At 37.8% G+C, this 21,120-nt stretch overlaps 1 protein-coding gene across 5 annotated transcripts in view; it reads right to left on the bottom strand.

Annotated features, from left to right (window-relative positions):
- Positions 1–957: 957 nt before the first annotated feature.
- Positions 958–21,120, bottom strand: part of vegfaa (vascular endothelial growth factor Aa) — a 21,975-nt gene continuing 1,812 nt past the window's right edge. For 2 of the 5 annotated variants that reach the window (XR_002650383.2, XR_002650385.2), the window contains exons 2-7: positions 19,774–19,819; positions 13,990–14,186; positions 12,987–13,063; positions 12,310–12,342; positions 8,730–8,965; positions 958–2,175 (exon numbers count right to left, since the gene is read on the bottom strand). Coding sequence is in view for 2 of the 5 variants with exons in the window: in XM_022673183.2 (XP_022528904.1) it covers positions 2,154–2,175; positions 5,703–5,834; positions 12,310–12,342; positions 12,987–13,063; positions 13,990–14,186; positions 19,774–19,819 (507 nt within the window). In the remaining 3 variants the exon portion in view is untranslated. Of the gene's footprint in view, positions 2,176–5,702; positions 5,835–8,729; positions 8,966–12,309; positions 12,343–12,986; positions 13,064–13,989; positions 14,187–19,773; positions 19,820–21,120 lie in introns of those variants that run through there. The other 3 variants (XM_022673183.2, XR_002650384.2, XM_022673184.2) reach the window with 3 other exon arrangements.

Below are 21,120 nucleotides of genomic sequence, written 5' to 3'. Positions count from 1 at the left end.
CCTCAATCTGAAGGAACTTCTTTCAACTTACAACCCGCAACGTTTACTCCGCTCCCAAGACGCTGGCCTGTCATTAGTCCTGCATATTAGAAAAAACTATGCAGGAAGAAAAGCTTTCTTTTTTAAAGCTCCCCAATTTTGGAACAACCTTCCTATTAATATACAGAACTCAGACACACTTTCAGGGTCCAATTTTAGTGATCAGCAGCGCATTGGTCAATTATGCATCATTTTTAAGTAATCATGGGGGAGTTTTGGGCATAACGTGAAATAAGCCAATCAGTGTTTCATCTGCCATTCCCTTTAAGAGGCAGATGCAGGTGCATTCTTATCTTAACAGCTTTTAAACATCTCAGAAGAGAATACTGACTAGCATGTTCACGCTGTGAAGATACGCCAGCAGCTCATTTAAGTCGGGTTTGCATTTATTTTTTCTGTGTGTGTGTTTAACGAGTGAGGGTGTACACGCGCTGAGGGGGCATATTGTGCATGGCACTCCTGTATTTCCTGCTACAAAGAAAGAAACACACCAGATATGTACCTGAACACACCTCATTTTCAGACCACAATGCCCATCAGTGTAGATTTATTCCTAAATTCCTCACACTATCTTTAACGGCGTTGGCCGTGTAAGATAGCAATGAGTGTACGCAGAGTGTATGATAGGGCCTCCAGTCTTTGAATCTAGACTCGCATGTCGCAGTTTGGCCCGCATGACACAATAATAAAACACACAGAGTACCCTATAGTTGTGCAGAAAAGATTTTATAAAACACCAGACGAGACATAGAGCTTTTTTTTTCTTGGTTTTTAATAAAAATATCATTTGAAAATAAATATATTTTAACGTTAAACTAAAACAACAAAACTGGTGTTAATAATTAAAACTTTTAACGCAACAATAAATATATTACTGTGAAAATATAATGAAAAACAAACGAGAAATAGTCACTTGAATACAAATAGAATGTGTGTTTTATTTTCTCAATGGGAAGAGATCGAGCTCTGTTTACTTTTTTCTCTTTCGGTTCACGCCGTCCAGTGCCGAGGTCAGGCGGTCAGCACCGGTCAGCGCAGGTCCAATCGTTCGCTCCTAGCACACTAATTTGGCAGCAGGTCTACGGCACCCCCCCCCCCCCCCCCCCCACAGAAACCCCCCTTTCCCCTAACAAAAATAAAGGCCTTTATTCCGGAATGTTTAAGACTTTCTGCTGTGAACAAAACTCAGATTCAGGCAGATTGGTGTAGAAATGATGAACAATAACAATAACAAACGAAAAAACAAACAAACATATAAATAGATGAAATTAAATACAGAATACTGAAATACTCTAAATTTATAAATTAGATGTAGTGTACTAGCTGAAAGGGATATTAGTCATGTATATATACAGACCCACGGTCACGGTGGCAGAGTGAGCAGTTCCTAAACTCGTCTCTTTGGGCAACAAGGGGAATTGAACCGTTATCTCTCCGTATATACCGACGTTTAATATCCCTTTATTATTTACACACTCAGTTCTATTGCGTGTTAGTACAGTCGTCGTGTTTGAGTAAGACTTTGTCCCTCGCTTTCAGAGAGTCCTCACAGGAGATCATTCCGCTTTTTTTTCTTCTTCGTTTTTTTTTTTTCCGTACACTTCCCAACGAGGACCTGCCGTTTCGTCCGATTGGAACGCAGCCCCAGGCGATCCGTCCTCCGTCGTCTTGCACAGAGTTCGTGTTTGCGGATCGCCGTTGAATATGAATCCACAGCAGCTTAGGTCAGAGAAGTCGTGTGTCCCGTGTGGACGTTCTGTTCTGTGTCCAATCACACGCAGGTCCAAACTGGCACTGGCACTAAAAACACATCCATCTCTCTCGTGTACAGAAACTGGAGGCACTGTCGTTCACCACGTGTTTGTGTTTCCCATAGCAGCATTACACATTGTCAAAGTCTCTCTTCATATATATATATATATATATATATATATATATATATATATATATATATATAGTTATGTCAGCGGGGTGGTTATCCTGCCTCTGTCTCTGTGTTCTGGAGTCGTGTTATGCAGTATGGTCCACAGGTTGAAAAAAAAGAAGAAAGTGCCATTTGAAAGAATTCCTTCATACATTTCAGTGTCCGTCGACGTCTGACATACAAAGTCCAATCATCTCCTTGGCTTGTCACATCTGCAACAGAATCAAACAGAAGCATCGGTCAGACTGTGTTACTGCAGGCATCACACTGTACATGCTGTGATTCCATAGAAACTACCACACTCACACTGATTCATCAAAACACCACCTCAACATTTTTTTATATGGAGCCTGTGTGCTAAGCTAGCTAAATACTTAAAAAACGTTTCTTTAATTGTTCTTCAGTAATAGCAATAAAGCTGTCTGGCTGAACAGGTCTTTGGATTGCTGAAAACGATTTGGATGAAAGGTTTTATGGATTGGTGGAAACAATCCAAAGGTTTCATGGATTGGTGGAAACAATTGGTAGAAACAATCCAAAGGGTTTTCTTTTTTAATTGGTGGAAACAATTGGTAGAAACAATACAGTTTTTTTGAACTGTTGAAAAGAAAAATTGGTAGAAAAAATCCAAAGATTTTTTGGGATTGGTGGAAACAATAGGTAGAAACAATACAAAGGTTTTTTAGGGATTGTGGAGACAACTAGTGGAAACAATCCAAAGTTTTTTTGGGTGGAGTGGTAAAAACAATTGGTAGAAACAATCCAAAAGGTTTTTTCAGTATTGGTGAAACAATTTAGCTAAAAGGTTCTTTGTATTGATGGACACAATCCATTTTTTTTTGGACAATAGGTAGAAATAATCTAAAGGTTTTTTTTTTGATTGGTGGAAACAATTGGTAGAAACAATCCAAAAGTTTTTTGGGGGGGATTGGTGGAAACAATTGGTAGAAACAATCCAAAGGTGTTTTTGGGGGGATTGGTGGAAACAATTGGTAGAAACAATCCAAAAGTTTTTTGGGGGGGGATTGGTGGAAACAATTGGTAGAAACAATCCAAAAGTTTTTTGGGGGGATTGGTGGAAACAATTAGTGGAAACAATACAAAGTTTTTTTTTCGGGGATTGGTGAAACAATTGGTAGAAACAATCCAAAGGGTTTTTATGGATTCTTAGAAACTATCTAAAGATTTTTTTTTTTGGATTAATAGAAAAAATCTGTATTAAATGTTCCTTTTACTGAAAACTACTGATGGAACAACTCAACGCTTCTTTTAAATGGTGGATGAAAATTGGCTACAGGGTTCTTTGGTTTGGAACAATAGTGGGGACCAATTTTAGTTGTAATGTATATAGCATTAATACTAGCTTTTTTAATGTGCTATTGAAGAACCGCTACTTTTTTAAAGTGTGTATCTAGTCAGTGTAGTAGTAAAAGTGAGGTGGGATCTCTTCTGAATCAGTCTCAGCTACCTACACCCCCTAAAATCACACAGCTAGAGAAGATTACAGCGCCACCATCAGGGTAAATTACGACCCCGAGGAGACGGACCAGGAGAAGCAAGCAGCATGGACACAGTTTAGATTGGATTTGGGTTTGCTCTGTTTGTTAGACTTTTAATTATGTTTTCTTTAGTAGGTTTAGTTTTTTATGCAGAAACTGAATTAAAGTTCTGATCTTTAATCCTGTGATAAATTAGCGGTGTACACGCTGCAGATTACAGCATCCATAATCAATCACATTCTCTCCCATATATATTCGGATTAGATAAGCCTGGATTACTCAGAGATGTTTATGAGTGATGGCCTTCCATCACACAGTGGCATCTCAAAAGTCCTACAGTCATATACACGTATGCAAACAGAGACCAATACACCACCTGTCTCACACTCTTATTCTCTCAAATCACACACACACACAAACGCACACACACACCTGTATTGCTTGTTGCCAGAATCGCCTCTGTTGTTTTTAGTATCTATGTAGTTTAGTGAAGTTTATGCTGTAAGATTAAATGGGCCTTATCTGGTGATTTTATTGAGTGATGTCATAAAAACAAACATAATCACAATACACATGTCTATCCACCTAGACTGCCAAATTAATTCGAAATTTATATTAGAACTTATATTACGTTTATGGTTTTGATCTTTTAAATTACTGTAATCATTTCTTATATTTTACTGTATGTTTTAATAAAACGATGCACCAAAATGAACCTTTTGTACAGGTTTTTATTACTTTTTTTACTTTTAACTAAAAACCTCAACTGATTTCAGTAGCTAAATATTCGGTGCCACACTAGTTATATATATTTCATATTTATACAATATTTCATATACATTTATAAATGTTACACTAGGTTATATATACATATCATTTGTATTGTAGTTTAGCTATATTTTTAGTTGAAGTATATTTAATTTGAAATATACCTATAGACATATTTATAGACAAAATTTGCTCAAACATATAGTGAAAAATATAGTATAATACGAAAATGGCCTATTTATGTAAAATGCCTTTTTATTAACTTTTATTATTATTATTTTTTTAATTAAACTTTTTCCACACTGTTTAATAAATTTAATAAAAATTCAGGTCATATTGCCCAGATCTAGTCACCGCCCTTTTAACCTATAGTACAGTGCAGTTTAATGCAGTGTGTAAACTAGAAATAGACTGAAATTAAAAATGTTTAGATGAAATTTAGCATTTTTACATTTTGGAAGAATATCAAACATTTTTAAAGCTTTTTTCTTATTCATTTTTTTATCTTTTTCCTTATTTTATAAATTAAATAGCCTTAATGTATTTTGACTTGTTTTCAATGAAAACATCATTGTTTCGGATAAATTATTCAAAATTTTAATGTGTTCATTGTTGTGCCATTATCATATTACTACGTCAAAACTTTCACCTCACTGTGACTCTGCCTGTCCAAATTAAATATTCATTAAATAATCACTTACAAATTGTTACTGCGGTAAAAAGTTAAAATAATTGTAATATTAAAATTCCCCATTTCAGCCTATAGAACAGTGCAGTCACGTTTTTGCTATTACAATATTTCGATGTCTTAACTTTAACCTGACTATACACTGCCATCCCTTCAGAAACCAAACCATTTCTATATTAATTAATAAAATTACACTCAGATTGACTTTTTTTATGATATCATTAATAGGGCCATTTTTATATCTTGTATGAAATAGCTTTGAACATGTCTTTATGCATAATATACTGCCCAGTCACTTATTGAAGGAAATAACCTAAATTTAGGATTTCAAATGAATTCGGTTCTGTATCGAATCAATATCTATTTTGATGCATAAAAAGACAAAAATACGTAGATTTATTTAGCGCTTATAATATACGTCATAGAAGAGATACAATACTTTTTTTGTTTACTATTTTAACGAGCATTCTGACATCAAGCACTGATGGCAAATCAAATTCCAGAGGAGCACGCAATGCGCAAGCCAATCAGATCACGCCCACATGCACACGATACGGAGAGAATAGGACAAAACGAACAAAAAGACCAAACGAGCACGTGATCGGCATGCACAGCAGGACAAAAGGACAAGACAAGACAAGACAAGCACAAGGACACACACACACACATACACACACGCCACAGAAGCTTCAGCAGGCTATGGTAAGACAGACAGCGGCTGGAGGAAGAAACCGAGGCACAGCGTTCAGCTGTTCCGCTCGTCAGAAACGTTCGTAAAACAAACCTGCAAGTTCGTTCGTTTAACTCAAGTTGCCTGGACTTGCAGTGTAACTGTGTGAATTTGCAGGAACATGTGCAGGTGAGAGGGTCCTGCACAAACAAGCGCTTCCTTCTCTCTGAGCAAGGCTCGCAGCGGCTGCAAGAGAAGCAAAGAGAGGGAGAGACATGGAGAGAGAGACACACAGAGAGAGAGAGAGAGAGAGACGTGTCTAAGCTATAGGTCTCAGAAAAGCGCTGTAGACAGCAGGAGAGAGATAGACTCATGCCCCAACACAAATACGCACGGACACATACATACATACAAACATACACATACTGTACACACACACACACACACTGCAGGGGTGGGTGATATGACCGTATGGTATTATAATGGCAATGAAATGTAAAGAAACAGAGTGGGGACCAAACGCCCCAGTGCACAGTTAAGAGTTTTAAATATGGATTTTAAAATATTACACTGTATGTTTTACTAAAATATTTTACTAAGATACATTATATATAAGGATGCACCAATAAGTGCATAAATAATTTTTTGGACCAAAATTGAACACAAGTATTTATTAATTTAGCTAATTTTTAAAAATCATTTATTAAATATCAAATAGCCTTTTTAAAGAACATGTCAAATCATTTCAGTTGCCAAATATCTAATGCAAACCTAGTTATATAAATATGTATATTTATACAAAACTTAACATGCATTCATATTATAGTATAGCTATATTTTAAGTTGAAGAACTACATTATATTTAGGGATGCACAAAAAAGCAACATTTTTGGTCAAAAGGTTTTTTGGCAGATATTAATTAATTTTGCATTTTTTTCTTCAATTTTAATCATTTATTAAATATTATAATATACAAAGAAAATGTCAAATAATTTCAGTTGCCAAATATTCTATGTAACTCTTGATTTATAGATATATGTTTATATTTACATATAATTTGTATCATAATTTAGCTATATTTTATAATGAAGTTTTTGTGCTAGGTCCTATTACATGCCTATACATATATTTCAAATTACACTAAAAACTAGTATGAATAGTTTAGCCATTTCAGCCATAACAGTTGCTTTATCTATTATCAGTATTTCAAATATATACTCTGAATATCCTGTTGTAGAATACATTAATACAACTATGTTCACTTATTTAGATTTTTCACTATTACAACATATGCAGAGTACCAAATTATCATCAATATATACGTCACAATATTACACTGCAGTCATATTGCCCACTCAAACTGTGCTCTTACTTCTTATTTCCACTTAATATCGCTTCTTCTTATCATGCAGCATCACACACACACACTCCTCCACATTCATCAATAGTCATAATCATCATCATCACCATTATCATCATCATTACTGTCATCACTGATATCACCATCCGTTTAAGTTTGGAGGAGATGGTGCATGATGGGAAATCTGTAAGCTATCTTTAAAGACCTATGCGCGCACACACACACACTTGCATTATGAATGGCTTTCTCATTTATGCAATATAGTCATTAGTAACTACTGTAAAATCGTATGACTACAGGGATCTTTTGTGCTACGTGCTTTTACACACACCAGACACACCTATGTACACACACATAGACACATACACACACACACACACACATATATACACACACGAAACTACTGATTACTCATAAACAGCATTCGGTTATTAAAACAATCTGAAAGCAGTCTAGGACACCAGTTTTAAACTGATAGATTTGAAAATTTCAAATTGGACCATTTCAAACGTACAGATCCTGGTGCCGAAGGATGCAGTGTCTTCATTTAAAGCACACACACACATACACACACACACACACACACACAGAAATGCAGAAATGCAGAAGCAGCGATGTGCATTAAGCAAACTTTATATTTGTCCAGGGCCACAAACTAACAAGCATAAACAAACTGTGATTCAGCCTAGAATCATCCTAATCGACCAACCACGCAATTTCACCTTCTTTAGATGCATTATAGAGCACCTTCTACACTTTCTTGAGTGTATTACAGTCTATCAGGAGGGATGTAGGGATCATATAAGCATTATAGAGCACTATAGAGTGCCCCCTACACTTCCTTGAGTGTATTACAGTCTGTCAGAAGGGATGTGGGGATCATATAAGCATTATAGAGAATGCTCTACACTTCTTAGAGTGTATTACAGTCTGTATTACAGTCTCTATAATCATAGCGCATTATAGAGCACCTTCTACGCTTCCTGTAGAGTATTACAGTCTGTCATTATCAGCATTTGGACCATATTAACAATATAGGGCATTATAAAGCGCCCCCTACACTTTCTAGAACGTATCACAGTCTGCTAGAAAGGCCATATGGATCATGTGAACAATATATTTCTGGAGTGTATTACAGTCTGCCAGAAAGGCCATGTGGATCATATGAACATTATAGAGCATTATAGAGCACCCCTACACTTCCTAGAGTGCATCACAGTCTGCTAGATAGGCCATGCGGATCATGAGAACATTATAAAGCATTACAGAGCATTAGAGAGCACCCCTACACTTCCTAGAGTGCATCACAGTCTGCTAGATAGGCCATGCGGATCATGAGAACATTATAAAGCATTACAGAGCATTAGAGAGCACCCCTACACTTCCTTGAGTGTATAACAGTCTGTCAGAAAAGCTATGTGAATGATATAAGCATTACAAAGTGCCCTCTATACTTCCTAGAGTGTATTACAGCCACAATATGTCAGAATAGACATCCATTAATCATATTAACATTCCAATGCATTTCAATTCATTCCAATGTGCCCACTACACTCCCTGTAGTGTATTTCACTCATACAAACAGATTAAGTAATCAAAACCCCAATTTCGTTTACCAGCCAAAATATTGTGATTTCCATTTAAATCAATTCAATTGAGTAAGCCCCAGCACCAGCCTACAGCCGATCACAGGCCCCAGAGGCAGCAATCAGGAGGAGAAGCATCCCCATTGGTCAGAACAGCAACTGCAGCAGCCGTGCAAGCTCACAGACCCAGTTTACCTCTCCTGCTGCCCCTGAGCCGCGACCCCGTACCAGCCTCAAGCTAACGGTCGGCAAAGAGAGAAGCAAACGCTCAGCAGCTGGAGAACCAGACGCACTGCTCTAACACCAGAGCCGCAAGCGCGAGGCACACGGGGCCGGGCTGCAGAGGAGTGCTCCCGCTGCTGTGGGCCTGGGGCCCGTCGCCTCTCAGCCTCTCTGCCTTTCTCTTTTGACCTTTGCCCTTTCGGGGTTTTCTGCAAACAGAGATGAATAATGCAGGACAGGGCGTCTACGTGAGGATGGCGACACGCATGCACAGAGATTCAGTCAAAACAAACAGACGCGCAACAAACAAAAGAGCAGCTTCCACTTCGGAGGCCTGCTTGCGCCCGCGATTGCCATTGTATGTGGGTGTCTGTGTGTGTGTGTGTTCGGAGGGCTTAAAAATCTAATTTGCCTATTTGAACCCTACTATTCAAACTGCATGTGCTTTTAATTAGGTTTGCCCGACTGATGTAGAATGGAGAAATACATGCAAATCAGGCCCTATTTGACTGAAATCAAATAGTGTTTTGATGCAAAGATGATGCTAACTAGAGTAAATTCGCTCCAATTACTTACTTAGCCACGTAGCTCCAGGGTGGAGCTAACAAAGCAAACCAAACATGTAGTTAGGCCTGTCAGGATAAGATTATTTTTTTTGCGGACAAAATATTGTCCCAGAAATGATTGCGATACACAATATTTTTGTCATTTTATAACTATTAAATGCCACTGACATAATGATAACAGAATAGCATGTTATACACTTTTTAAAGACAACACATCTTGAATTAATCATTTATTATAATTAGTTTGGGAATGATATACTTATTTCTTCCCCTACTTTTTGCTATATATGTGAACAAAGATACAAATAAACACAACAGGCGATATCACGATTATCAAAAATGGCTGAAATTGTGTTTTGTACGATTTTTTGTACAATACATCGATATTGCAATTATTGTGACAGGCCTACATGTAGCATGTCTTTTTGATTGTATTGTGGCTGAAAAATGGTGTGAAAATGTTGTTTAAAGACATGATATCGCTTTAAAACGAACCTGAGATCAGCCTCCCCTGAGCTGCGATGCTTGAAATAAGCGTGAAATGCGGACCAGCCTGTCTTCTACCTATGTGTGCATCTCTGTGTGTGTATGTATGTGTGTGAGACAGCGTGTGTGTGTGCGCCTGTGCGTTTGACTGGCTTAGGTGAAAGAATCGAAGGGCAGAGATGTGAACTTGAGCTTGTGAATCGGGAGGCTGAATGGTGGGGGATGGGGTGCCTACGTGCGAGGGAGATGCAGGGGGAGGAGCCTCAGCCTGTATTTGGCTCCATAAGCAGAGGATTTGATTTAGCCTTCCAGCTAACCTGATCCATCTCTGCTCACACACTTACTGACTCTCACACACACACACGCACACACCCAAGACACTCACTCATCCAATTAAACAAAGTACGTTCCCTGACACACAGATACACAGATCGCTGATCTGACACACACACAGATGAAGACACACACAGAGACACACACACACCTACATTGTGGCCTTACAGTATGGAAAGGCGTGGGTGTAGAGGCAGTCTGCGTCCTGAGCTCAGCGCTAAAAATAGAATTGAGTTAACAGCACAGCACCTGTGGCTATGATTAGAATAGGGAAGCATCTGAGGGTCACTATGAGGCAGCTGCACTGCGTCTCTCTCTATGTGAGTGTGTGTGTGCGTGTGTGTGTGTGTGGTCCATCCCTAACACCTTGGAAGAAAGTGTCAGAGATAGCATCATGAACACACATACACACACACACACACATACAGCCACACCCCTAACCACTTAAAATAATGCCAAATAATCTAAAAACACACCCTTTACTTCACATCCCCATTTACAATGTCCTGAAAATACACTTGAACTGGACTGAGGACAGTCAATCTGCACTTTGGCTTTACGCCAAAAGCTGTCGGAAATTCAATAGTGTTACATATAAACAGTGTGTGTATTAAACGGTTAAATTCTAATTCTAATTCTATTTTTATTTTATGATATTTATTTTGGACCACCCTTTCAGTAGATACGATGGTCAAGTGTAGGGCTTCAGAATACTGCAGAATACTCTAATCCATATTATTACAAAAAAAAAATATTCAACTAAGCAAAGAAAAAAACAGAACCAAAAATGTTATGATGAAACTGGCTCTCATTAGGACCGCCCAAGGAGAGAAACAGCAAGAGTTTCCTCTACTGCACAGGATAAGCTTATCAGCCCCAGAAAAACGCAAGTTAACAGCTTAACCCCAGATAAGAGCACCCCAGAATAATTTATTTTTTTAAGTTTTTACATGATTCCTTATGTGTTCCTTCATAGCCTGGATAACTTCAGACACTTCCAACACGGTTTGTTTTCTTTAAGCATTGTTTAGCCTTTACTATTAAGGCTAAAAAATGTAATTTACTTTGATTAAACCCATAATCACAAATAGCCACAAATTTACACTCAGCAATGTAGCTAATGTAGTTAGGAAAATGTTAACAGTTTGTTTGTTTGTGGAGCTAATGCTGCCTTTAGCTCAAAAACACTCAAAAACACTGTGTAAGGAGTGTGTGAGGAGTTGGCTGACCTGAAATGTGATAAATTAACTGCTGACATACAGGATTTTATTTTTAATTATATGTATAATGAGGCAGAGAGTTATTTATTTATTGCTTTATATCTGCTACACTCATACTATGCTAAGCAGAAACTAGGTAGCTAACTGCTAAATGCTGTTTAGCATATGTGTACAAATGTGTCTTACACAGCTACAACTGTCTCTCTCTCTCTCTCTCTCTCTCTCTCTCAGACACACACACACACACACACAAACTGTTGAGAGTTTAAATATTAGCTACAGTCATTCACACTTCAGCAGCAGCTGTTGTTTAGCTTGTTGTGAGGAGCTGTGAGCCCCAGCTGCTGTTAATGCTATGCTAAATGATGCTAACACTTAAAGTTCCTATCATATCACTCTTTATGAACAAACTGGAGTCTATAAGACTGTAAAAACGGAAAAAAGACAACACAGAGGAACGGGCTGATCGAAGGACAGATGAAACACAGCTGACTCAGCTTTTTTTTCAGCTAAACACACTAGCTAATGTTTTTAGCCAACATTTTTACCACAATTTGTACTTCTTTCAGACTGAACTTTCCACTACTGTGTGATAGGAAACTTAAACAAGCTTACTGCGGATCATGATACAGCAAAACATATAACGTACATGTAAAGAAAGACAGAGCACCCCTTCGGCACCGGCACTAGCCCTGGCATTAGCGATAGCATTAGCGATAATCATTCAGTGTCCAGCTGACTGCTTCTCATTTCGTCTCTTATTTAATTGTTCAGTCAAATACGGTCAATACAGGTAGACTTTCACAAAACTTAACAAAGATACTAAGCTAGTTAAGTGCTAATAATATTAGTGTTACTAATATTTAACACACATACACATGCACACCCTCTCTTTCTCTCTCACACACACACACACACACTCACAGAAAGTAGCTAAACTTTACTTACTTTTCTTTCTTTGTTTTGAGTTCTTGTTTTGGTCTGAAAGAAAAAATATTAAAAACATAAAACAAAGACAATTATTAAATTAAGATTAAAACAATGGCAATTGTTATTAAATTAAGATTTATTTTTTTTTACAATAATTAATATTATTGTATAATTTTGAACATACCATATTTTTCACACTATAAGACACACTTAAAATGCTTTAATAAAAAAAAAAAGGAAAAGTTTTATAATCCGGTTTGCCTTATGTATGAATTTTACCAGTCAGGTTGTAAGGAGCGCTAAAGCCACTTTGCATAAAGGCGTTTTAGTTGACATTAGTCGCTAACCGTGGCTAGCGCTAATGCTAATGCTGCTGCTTCACCCAGCAATAGTTTCACTTTAAAAGCATTTTTTTTTCTAATAATTACAGTTTTGTTTACTTAACTTAGCTTAGCTTTACAGGTCTCGCCACCCAGCGGTGAGACCTGCTGACTTAGAAGGAAAACATGGCAACAACCTTTGTTCCTTACTAGTGTCGCATAATGTGCCTTATGTATGAAAATAGACCAGAATATATTTTTATAGTGCGAAAAATATGGTAGTACTCTTGACATTAGTTTGCTAAATTCTCTCAATTGTTCTTTCTAATATTTAAAAAAGAATAAATACTTTTTAGCATAAACAGAGCTACCCACCTGCATTCACATTTTGTATGTTCTGTGAAATTCAACTGATATTTATGTTGTGCAAAACCTTGCCTCACTCTTAATACCTGCAAAGAGACAAGAGACAGCAGATAAGCACTTCCCCTTCTTTCTCACAGTACCGAATAAATGATTTATCAAGCCCGGATCTCCTGCAACTGAGCAACAGGAGGCCATGTGGCATTATTCTTCGCCCGTTTCTGGCCTTGGCTGTGGGCAAGAAGAACTCTGAGCGCACAAACACACAGGCATAAACAGCACGAGAGGGGGTAAACAACATAGCTCACATGCCACTGGACCAGGCCTCACTTTCCCCAAGCTGGACAAGGCCACCATAAGAAAGGCAGCAGTGAGCTAGCGGCTCAAGATCTCAAGATGCGGGTCACTGCATATGCTTGGATTAATCTTGGCTTTTGTGCCAAAGCATGGTGTAATAACCACTGTGTTGCATAACATGTTTGAGATATTTAGATTTGTAATGCAACTGTGCCTAATCGAGGGGTTCGAACTGCTTTGACCTTATGCTTTAGTTATATACACTACGTGAAGAATCTTAAGTGTCTTATCTTTGCTGTTTGTTGTTATGGCCTAAACTGCTAAGCTTATTATTTACTTAGCTTAAGCTTGAGGTTTATTATTCAGTATATGCTGAGAATTATTCAGTATCCACTATGAATACACTACTATGAACTAGGGATGGAAACTTGATGTGGCCGAAAAAACTGTTATTGATTGCTGTGTACTGAATTATGCTGTAATTATGAAATTACGATGTTTCTAAAACATAATCTGCACCATACTGTAGCTTAAGGCTTATTTCTCAGTATGCACTATGAACCACTAATGAGTGATCTACTATAAACTAGGACTCAACTAAAAAAAACATGCTTAAAAGAACTTTCTAAGAGAAATTAAGTAATTGATACTTTAAATTGATATTTTCTCCAGTAAGTGTCACAGAATTATATAGTGAACTACAAGATAAGTGACTCACCTCCATGGTGACGGTTTGCGTCTCCTTGGGGCCGCACTCCAGCGCTTCATCGTTGCAGCAGCCCGCACAGCGGTTGAGAACTACACAGGACGGGATGTAGGTGGACTCTATATCGTCCGGATACTCCTGCAAGATGTCTACGAGAACCTCCCGGGTGTTACACTGGCTTTTCGTGTAGACATCCATAAAGGGAACCACTGAGAAAGAGAAGAAAAGAAAGGAAACACAAGACAAGCCAATTATGATTGTATAGGATATTATTCATTCAGTGCATTACGAAATACGTTAATTTCAATAAAATGCTTATCATATTGCAAAATCAGTGACTGAATAAAAAAAACAGCATTTGGAAAAATACTGAATAAAGATTATTAGCTAACTTGGCCAATTTTTGACATTTGATGATGTATACCAGCATATATTATTCATTCTATTTTGTGCATTTGTTTAACCTCTCTGTAATGCAAGACCAGGAAGGTTTAGTAAGTTTGGTTTAAGATATTATAATTTTATTATGGACGCACAAATATAAAATTCTTTGTCTGGAACCTAAAGTGAGCAAAAAGAAACATTTAAAGGTCAAACACAGAACATGAGATTTTTTTTATATAGTTTTAATGAATTTTGCCACTTTTTAATCACTGTTGCATAAATTAAATAGCCTGAACTTCATAGTTTGGTAAAGCATCTTAATTTTTTTTTCACTTATCGAATATTTAGCAACCAAAATTATTTTACCCAAAATGGGAAAAGTTTTTTTCTTTTGGTGATTAGATTAAATTGTGTTTGTATCTGTAGACATGTATCTAATTGGTTCATAGTTCAAATATCAGTGTATCCTTATTATTCCAACAATTTTGATAACATTCAGCATTCTGCATTGAGCTTATACTACAACAAACAGGTACATAAAAAATGAAATCTTAAAGTTAAAATAGCTAATTTTGTGTATCAATGGAAATCTTAAATAATGCAATTGTCTTTTACAGTAAGTGCATGCTTTATTAAACAGATTCTGAAACCAAAATCAGACCCAAAATCACCTTAGCACCAAGTTCACTGTTAAACATTAGAGCATGCATTACTAAGATGCTCTTAAAGCTACACAGCTTTTGTAAAACCAGGAATACTGCATTAGAATCCATCAATGCCAGTTTACCTAGAAGAAGAGTGGCCTACATTAGATCACATCCTGAGCTGAGTTCCTATAAGGAACTACCAATCCTGCAACACTGAACCCTGGAGTGCACCATTAACCTTGTCACAGCCATGCTTAACTGCTGAGATTACTCAACGTCTCCTCCCTGAACATAACCTGCCCTTTGTCCCCACTCTCTTCTACCTTTTCTGTTTCTCTTTGTCGCTTCCCAGGAGCGCTGCCAATTCCGCCGTGCTCTTGGCTCCTTTTTGTCCGGCAGTCAGGTACGATGGGGCACTTCCTAAGTGGAGGCCCAGCGCAAAAAGCCAGATTAGCGAAGAAACAATGCTAAAGATCTGTGTGGCTCAACACTCCACAAAAGCCTATTGTGCGGACGAGGGCCTTAATTTTATCTAAGTGGGGGGACGGAAAAAAAAGACTGACTTGCTAGCTTGACCACACACGTATGCCCTGTATGTCCTGCATGCCCGCCTCATTCCAGAAGGATCCCTGCAGATCAAATCCTGGTCCATGTGACCTCGGCACCTTGTGACCCACCGTGCCGCCGAGCTTCACCTTTGACCGTTGACCTTGGATTAAAAGCCCAAACCCCCGAGGAATATCTCTGGAGCTGAGAGAGAAAGAGGAAGCCGTAGCTTTAACACCTCTTGCTAGCCATGCTAGGCTATGCTGCGCAATTATGCGCTATTTATGCTACGCTATAGAGGGCTGGCTGAAGAGCCCAGTGTGTCAAGCAGTGTGTTCGAGGTTAATTTGTCCACCAAAGAATGCTGACCTGTACCAAGAACAGTTAATCTGTCCACCCTGTCCAGCGTTAATCTTCCCATGAACACTTTAAGCACAACTGCTCGCTAATGAATGGAAGCTAAAGGGCTTTGTAATGCTAGCTAGTGCACTCAGCCAAGAATGGGCTTTACATGGTGCTGAAAAGGGGTTTTAATGTAAGATTTGTATTTTATTTGACGATTAAATGATTATTTAATAATTTCTACTAATGCCTGAACAGGGAACTTCATTTTTTTAAGCAAAGAGGTTTAATTTAGAACAGAAAATGATTACTTGGCAATTGAAGAACCCTTTTTGGTACTAGTGTTCTTCAAGAAAACATTTAATTAATTTAAATATTTATAAGGGAAAATTAAATTGAATTAAATGAAAAATGTTGGCCAAAACTAAAACTAAAAAAAGAGAAAATTTCAGCCAATGGTTGAAAACCAACTACCAGTCACACTTTTATAAAGGTTTTCATTAATTGTACAATTGTTTCCATCATACATTAAATTGCATTACAGTTGCCATTTATGGCCCAAAATTTCAGCTCCATCAATAATATTTAGCCATTTTAAATTTTAAACGTTAGCTTATTGTTGATATAGTAACTATGAGCTAACGTGTAAGCTTGAGTCTATCATCTAAGACTAGGCCTGGACAATAATTCGATATCGGTATTTATCGCGATAAGAAATGTTTCAATAGCGGTGATATCATTTTTGTGGTATATCGATATGTATTATTTACAGATCTGTCACGGACATGCGATTTACTGGCGTCAGCTCGCCGCACAGCTGAACACAATCAGCTTCCGTAGCTGGACTATCTCTGTGCGTGATGACGTAATCACATAGGCACGTAGCCAGATAGGCTAGGCTAGGCTAGATTTGGCTAGGCTAGGCTAGGCTCGGGTCCGCTACGCATCTAAAATGCCTCGCGCTGGAGCCAAACGGAGCCGGCACGAGCGGATCCAAGGTTAAGGTAGGCTCGGTTTGCATCTGAAATGTTCCGCGCTGGAGTGGAACGGAACGGAACCGAGCCTAGCCTAGCCTCGGGTCCGCCCACGGGTCCGCTCGTTCCGCCTCTGGTTCGCTCGGTCCGCCCACGGGTCCGCTCGGTCAGCGGTCAGTTGCGGGTCCTCTTTGTCAGCCGCGGGTCCTCTTGGCTCCCAGCGCGGGACATTTTTGATGCAAAATGAATGCCCCTGCCGCTTCCACAAGTGATTAATTGAAGGAGGGAGGTCTAATTCAGTGGTGAGGATTTGGTTCGACTCTCGGAAGGTCTGCTAAACTTCAGTTTGCTGCAAATTGTGCCGGAGAGTGGAGCCGACCAGCAGCGGTAACGTTAAAACATCTAATCTGTTCCACCACCTCAATCAGTTCCACTACATACAATATTTTCCTTATACTGGCTGAAGCACTTTTATAGCTTATGTTGTAAGTTATTTAAGTTATTTAAAGTTTATGAATCCTTTAGGTTTGTTTATTTGACGGGGATATCATGTTCCTTTTATGTTCATAAAGAGTTGTATTTTGGCTGAAGCACTTTTGTAGCTTATATTGTAACTAAGTTATTTATAGTTGATAAAGCCTATAGGTTTGTTTATTTGACGGGGAAATTTTGTTGCTTTTATGTGTATAAAGGCTTCTTGTGTTCTTTATCCTAGTTGGAACACTTTTGTTTTGATCTGTTAAATTTGTTTACAAAAGACTAAGAAGCTCTGCTTCTATCCTAATTTTAAGTTATTTTTTATTGGTAATAGTTATATTGGCTTATGTTTGATAGGGATGTCATGTTTTTATTTTGCTATATGCAAATAAAATTGAGCATTGATTTATCTTGACTATTGTTTATTTCTTAAGTATTATAATGTTTTCGTGAAAGGAGGTTTCAAAGACTTAAATTAAGTAGACAGTAGTAGGTACTAGGGGTGTGCCATATCATATATCAGGATATTATACTCTGAAATATCGTGCCACATCACTCATCCCTAATTATCACATCAGGGTACTAATTTTTTTGCTGTTTTAAGCAAAAGGAAAAACTCACACATTTCTAATTTCCTATTAAATATTTACTAGAGACAGATTATATCTGTAAAGTGTCATTTATTTTACTTTAATACTGGATATATGGAGATATTTGGAGTGCATTATTATTATTAGTATCATGTAATTCTCAAATATTGACTTCTGTTATAAATCTGCTGAAATTATTGTTTTTTTTTAAATATCTTAAAGGTGTGCAATATCATATCGCATACAATAATAAAAAAGTTTTTTGTTTTTTTGTCATATCGCCAAGAGTATCGTTATCGCGATAATACCATGAAATATTGTGATATTATTTTAGGGCCATATCGCCCACCCCTAGTAGGTACATATTTCCCTTGCAGGGATTCTTAGCAGTTTTCTGAGGCCTTCTAAGTATTTATATCGATATCGGAATTATATCGTATCGACCGAAATTAAGGAATATATCGTGATATGAATTTTGGCCATATCGTCCAGCACTATCTAAGACTATGGCTAACAACTTAGATAGCATGCAGCTACAGAGTCAGACAAGGACACTGAAAAAGATTTCCATTTTCAAATACTGCATTTTGTAATGTTAATTTTCCAAGAAAACTAAATATATCACATAACGCATAACACAAGGCTTTTTATTTGTACTGTAATGAAATTTTATTTATATTATTTATGGCTGCTTATGCCTAATTGTTGTACACTGACTAGCTAGCGACAAAAAACGGCTTACCCCAGCTTCCATTCATTATTAGCGACAACTGCATTTCTTGCTCAAATTATCCTTTTAGCTAAGCGCCAAGTCATCAGCATTAACGTCTGCCTGTACACTAGCATCTTTCTTCAGCTGGATATAGACGTGCTGCACTAGCTATAGTGGTGCTCAAAACACTGTCTGCTCCACTGCTAGACATAATTTAATCTGTAGCTGCAATGCCAGAGGAATATCACACTTCCGCATGAGGTCCTGGACGACTTGAAGACATCAACAACAACAATACTCAAGTTTGCTCAACTTAATATAAACATACAACTTTATAAACAACCTCAGTCATTCCCAGAACCCCAAAAAGTTTTAAACATGGTGATGCTACAAAATGCTATTGGTACTTTTAAAACTAATATATCTAAGTATGCTCTGTTCTGCCCTAAATTCTTATACTTATAATCTAAAGCTTCTATAACCATCTTGTAACATCAGTACAAGTGGCTTGGGTAACTGTGGCTACAGTGCAGTGAGTGGGACAGAGAATCTTTATCTAACAAGTAGAAACTTTGTGTATGAGAATTTACCCTCTAAACTGAGCCACCAAGCTAATCAATCAGTCCAGCTCACCCCAGCACCCACGCGGGTCAGCTGCCCTCCGACGAATTTGACCTTGGGGAAACTTTGACGAGCAAACTAGCTTAGCAGTGTCATCACTCATAAACAAACACCACCCTGTCTGTTGCCTCCTGCCAAGGCTGTCGGCATACAGTGAATGATTTGTTTTGTTTTGACAGTGCTCGGAAAAAAGAGGACTAAAAGCGAATGGAAAAAATTCCTGTCCTCATTCACAGCCGAAGCCAATGATTAACCAAGCTGTGCTTAAAGTAATGGAAATTAAAAACCAAATGCAAAGAGGCCCAGCTGACCACATGCCGACAGCGTAGTCCAGGTTTCAGACTTTGCCTCATGACACAAGGCTGTCATTCCAACAATATTCGCAAGGGGGCAGTGCTTACAACTGATTTGGGTTTAGAAAGTGAAAAACTTGCATCTCCAAAGTTGCAATTCCAAAGTACCTGCAGTAAACACTTGAGGGGTCAATTTAAAGAGCCACTTACCTTCATTTTTGCTTTTCCCTCCGTCTTTGGGAGGTATGTGTGCTGCCTATGGTGGGAAAAAAAAACAAAAAAACAATAGCTTAGCAAAATGTGTAGTTTTTTTTAGGGTAGGTTTACTCATCATTATTATTATTAGCTAGATTGGCTAGACTACTGATGATAAAATATGCCTGGAATATTATTTTGGTTCATTCTCTAAACCAAAAGCATTGAAATAAACAATATTAGTCTGCAGCTTTGCAAATTTAAAATAAGTGAGACAGCAAATTAAAACCTTTGGAGAGTGATATTATTGATACATTGATAAATATTAGAAAAAAAAGTTAGCTAACATTTAATCACTTAACAATAGGACTTTATTTATTGTTTTCTGTCTTGTTCCCAATTTTTCTGCATTTGCATAGCATTGCACAGTCATTATGCTCCAGTTTTAACTTCTTAAATCCATTAACATAGTGGTCATTTGAGCCAGACTGACCGCTGCAAGAATGAAACCTACACTGCTCCTTCCAGGCTTTTGCAAGGCAGATATCAGCCCTGGAGGTGCGTTACAGTGTTGCATGTTACAGCGCTGCAGGTGTGAGGGCTGTCTGGTGCAACAGTGCCAAGCCATTGCACCAGACTAGCACCAGCAGGCAAATACAAAAGCATTCATGCAAATTTACCAGACGGACATATCATCATCAGTGAGGATGTTTATATAAACTAAGATCTTATTAGCTAGCCAACAGGAGATTGGGAGATTCTAACATCTAATAGATGTAATAGATGTACTGAAAGTAGTAAGAGAAAGCAGTAACAGGTTGCAGGTTGTCCTAAAGCACTTGAACGTGGCTATGGATTCCTAGAGACATGGCCACTCATGGGAAAATTATCATAATATATAGGTCAATTTTTTACTTTTATTATATATGCCTATTATTATCTATTTCACCATTCATCATTATTTACAAGGCTTACTGCAAATACATCCTTTACTGGTTTCCAACCAAGGACCACATTAGCGTCACTGCCGCCTTGAAAGGCAAGGACAGCTCCTACTATCAAATAGATAGATCAAATCAGAGGATTAGACTCGTTAATAATTAATAATTAATAAGTAATTAATGTGTGTCCGGCAACAGGCAGGCCACATGCTTTCCAAATGAGATAGATCACAAGAGCCATTATGAATGGCTGCTAATGATAGCTGAAGGGCTCTAACAGCTAATACATGTGATGATTGGTGTGTGACTGCAATTGCAGAGACCCCCCAACTACACACACGCACATTCATATTCACACACTACGCACTTTAGCCTACAATTATTAAACATGCACTTGAACACTTACACTCCCATGTGTAAA

The sequence above is a fragment of the Astyanax mexicanus genome, chromosome 4 (assembly GCF_023375975.1).
Source record: "Astyanax mexicanus isolate ESR-SI-001 chromosome 4, AstMex3_surface, whole genome shotgun sequence".
In the NCBI taxonomy this organism is placed as follows: Eukaryota; Metazoa; Chordata; class Actinopteri; order Characiformes; family Acestrorhamphidae; genus Astyanax; species Astyanax mexicanus.
This window is presented reverse-complemented; position numbering and strand designations above follow the sequence as displayed.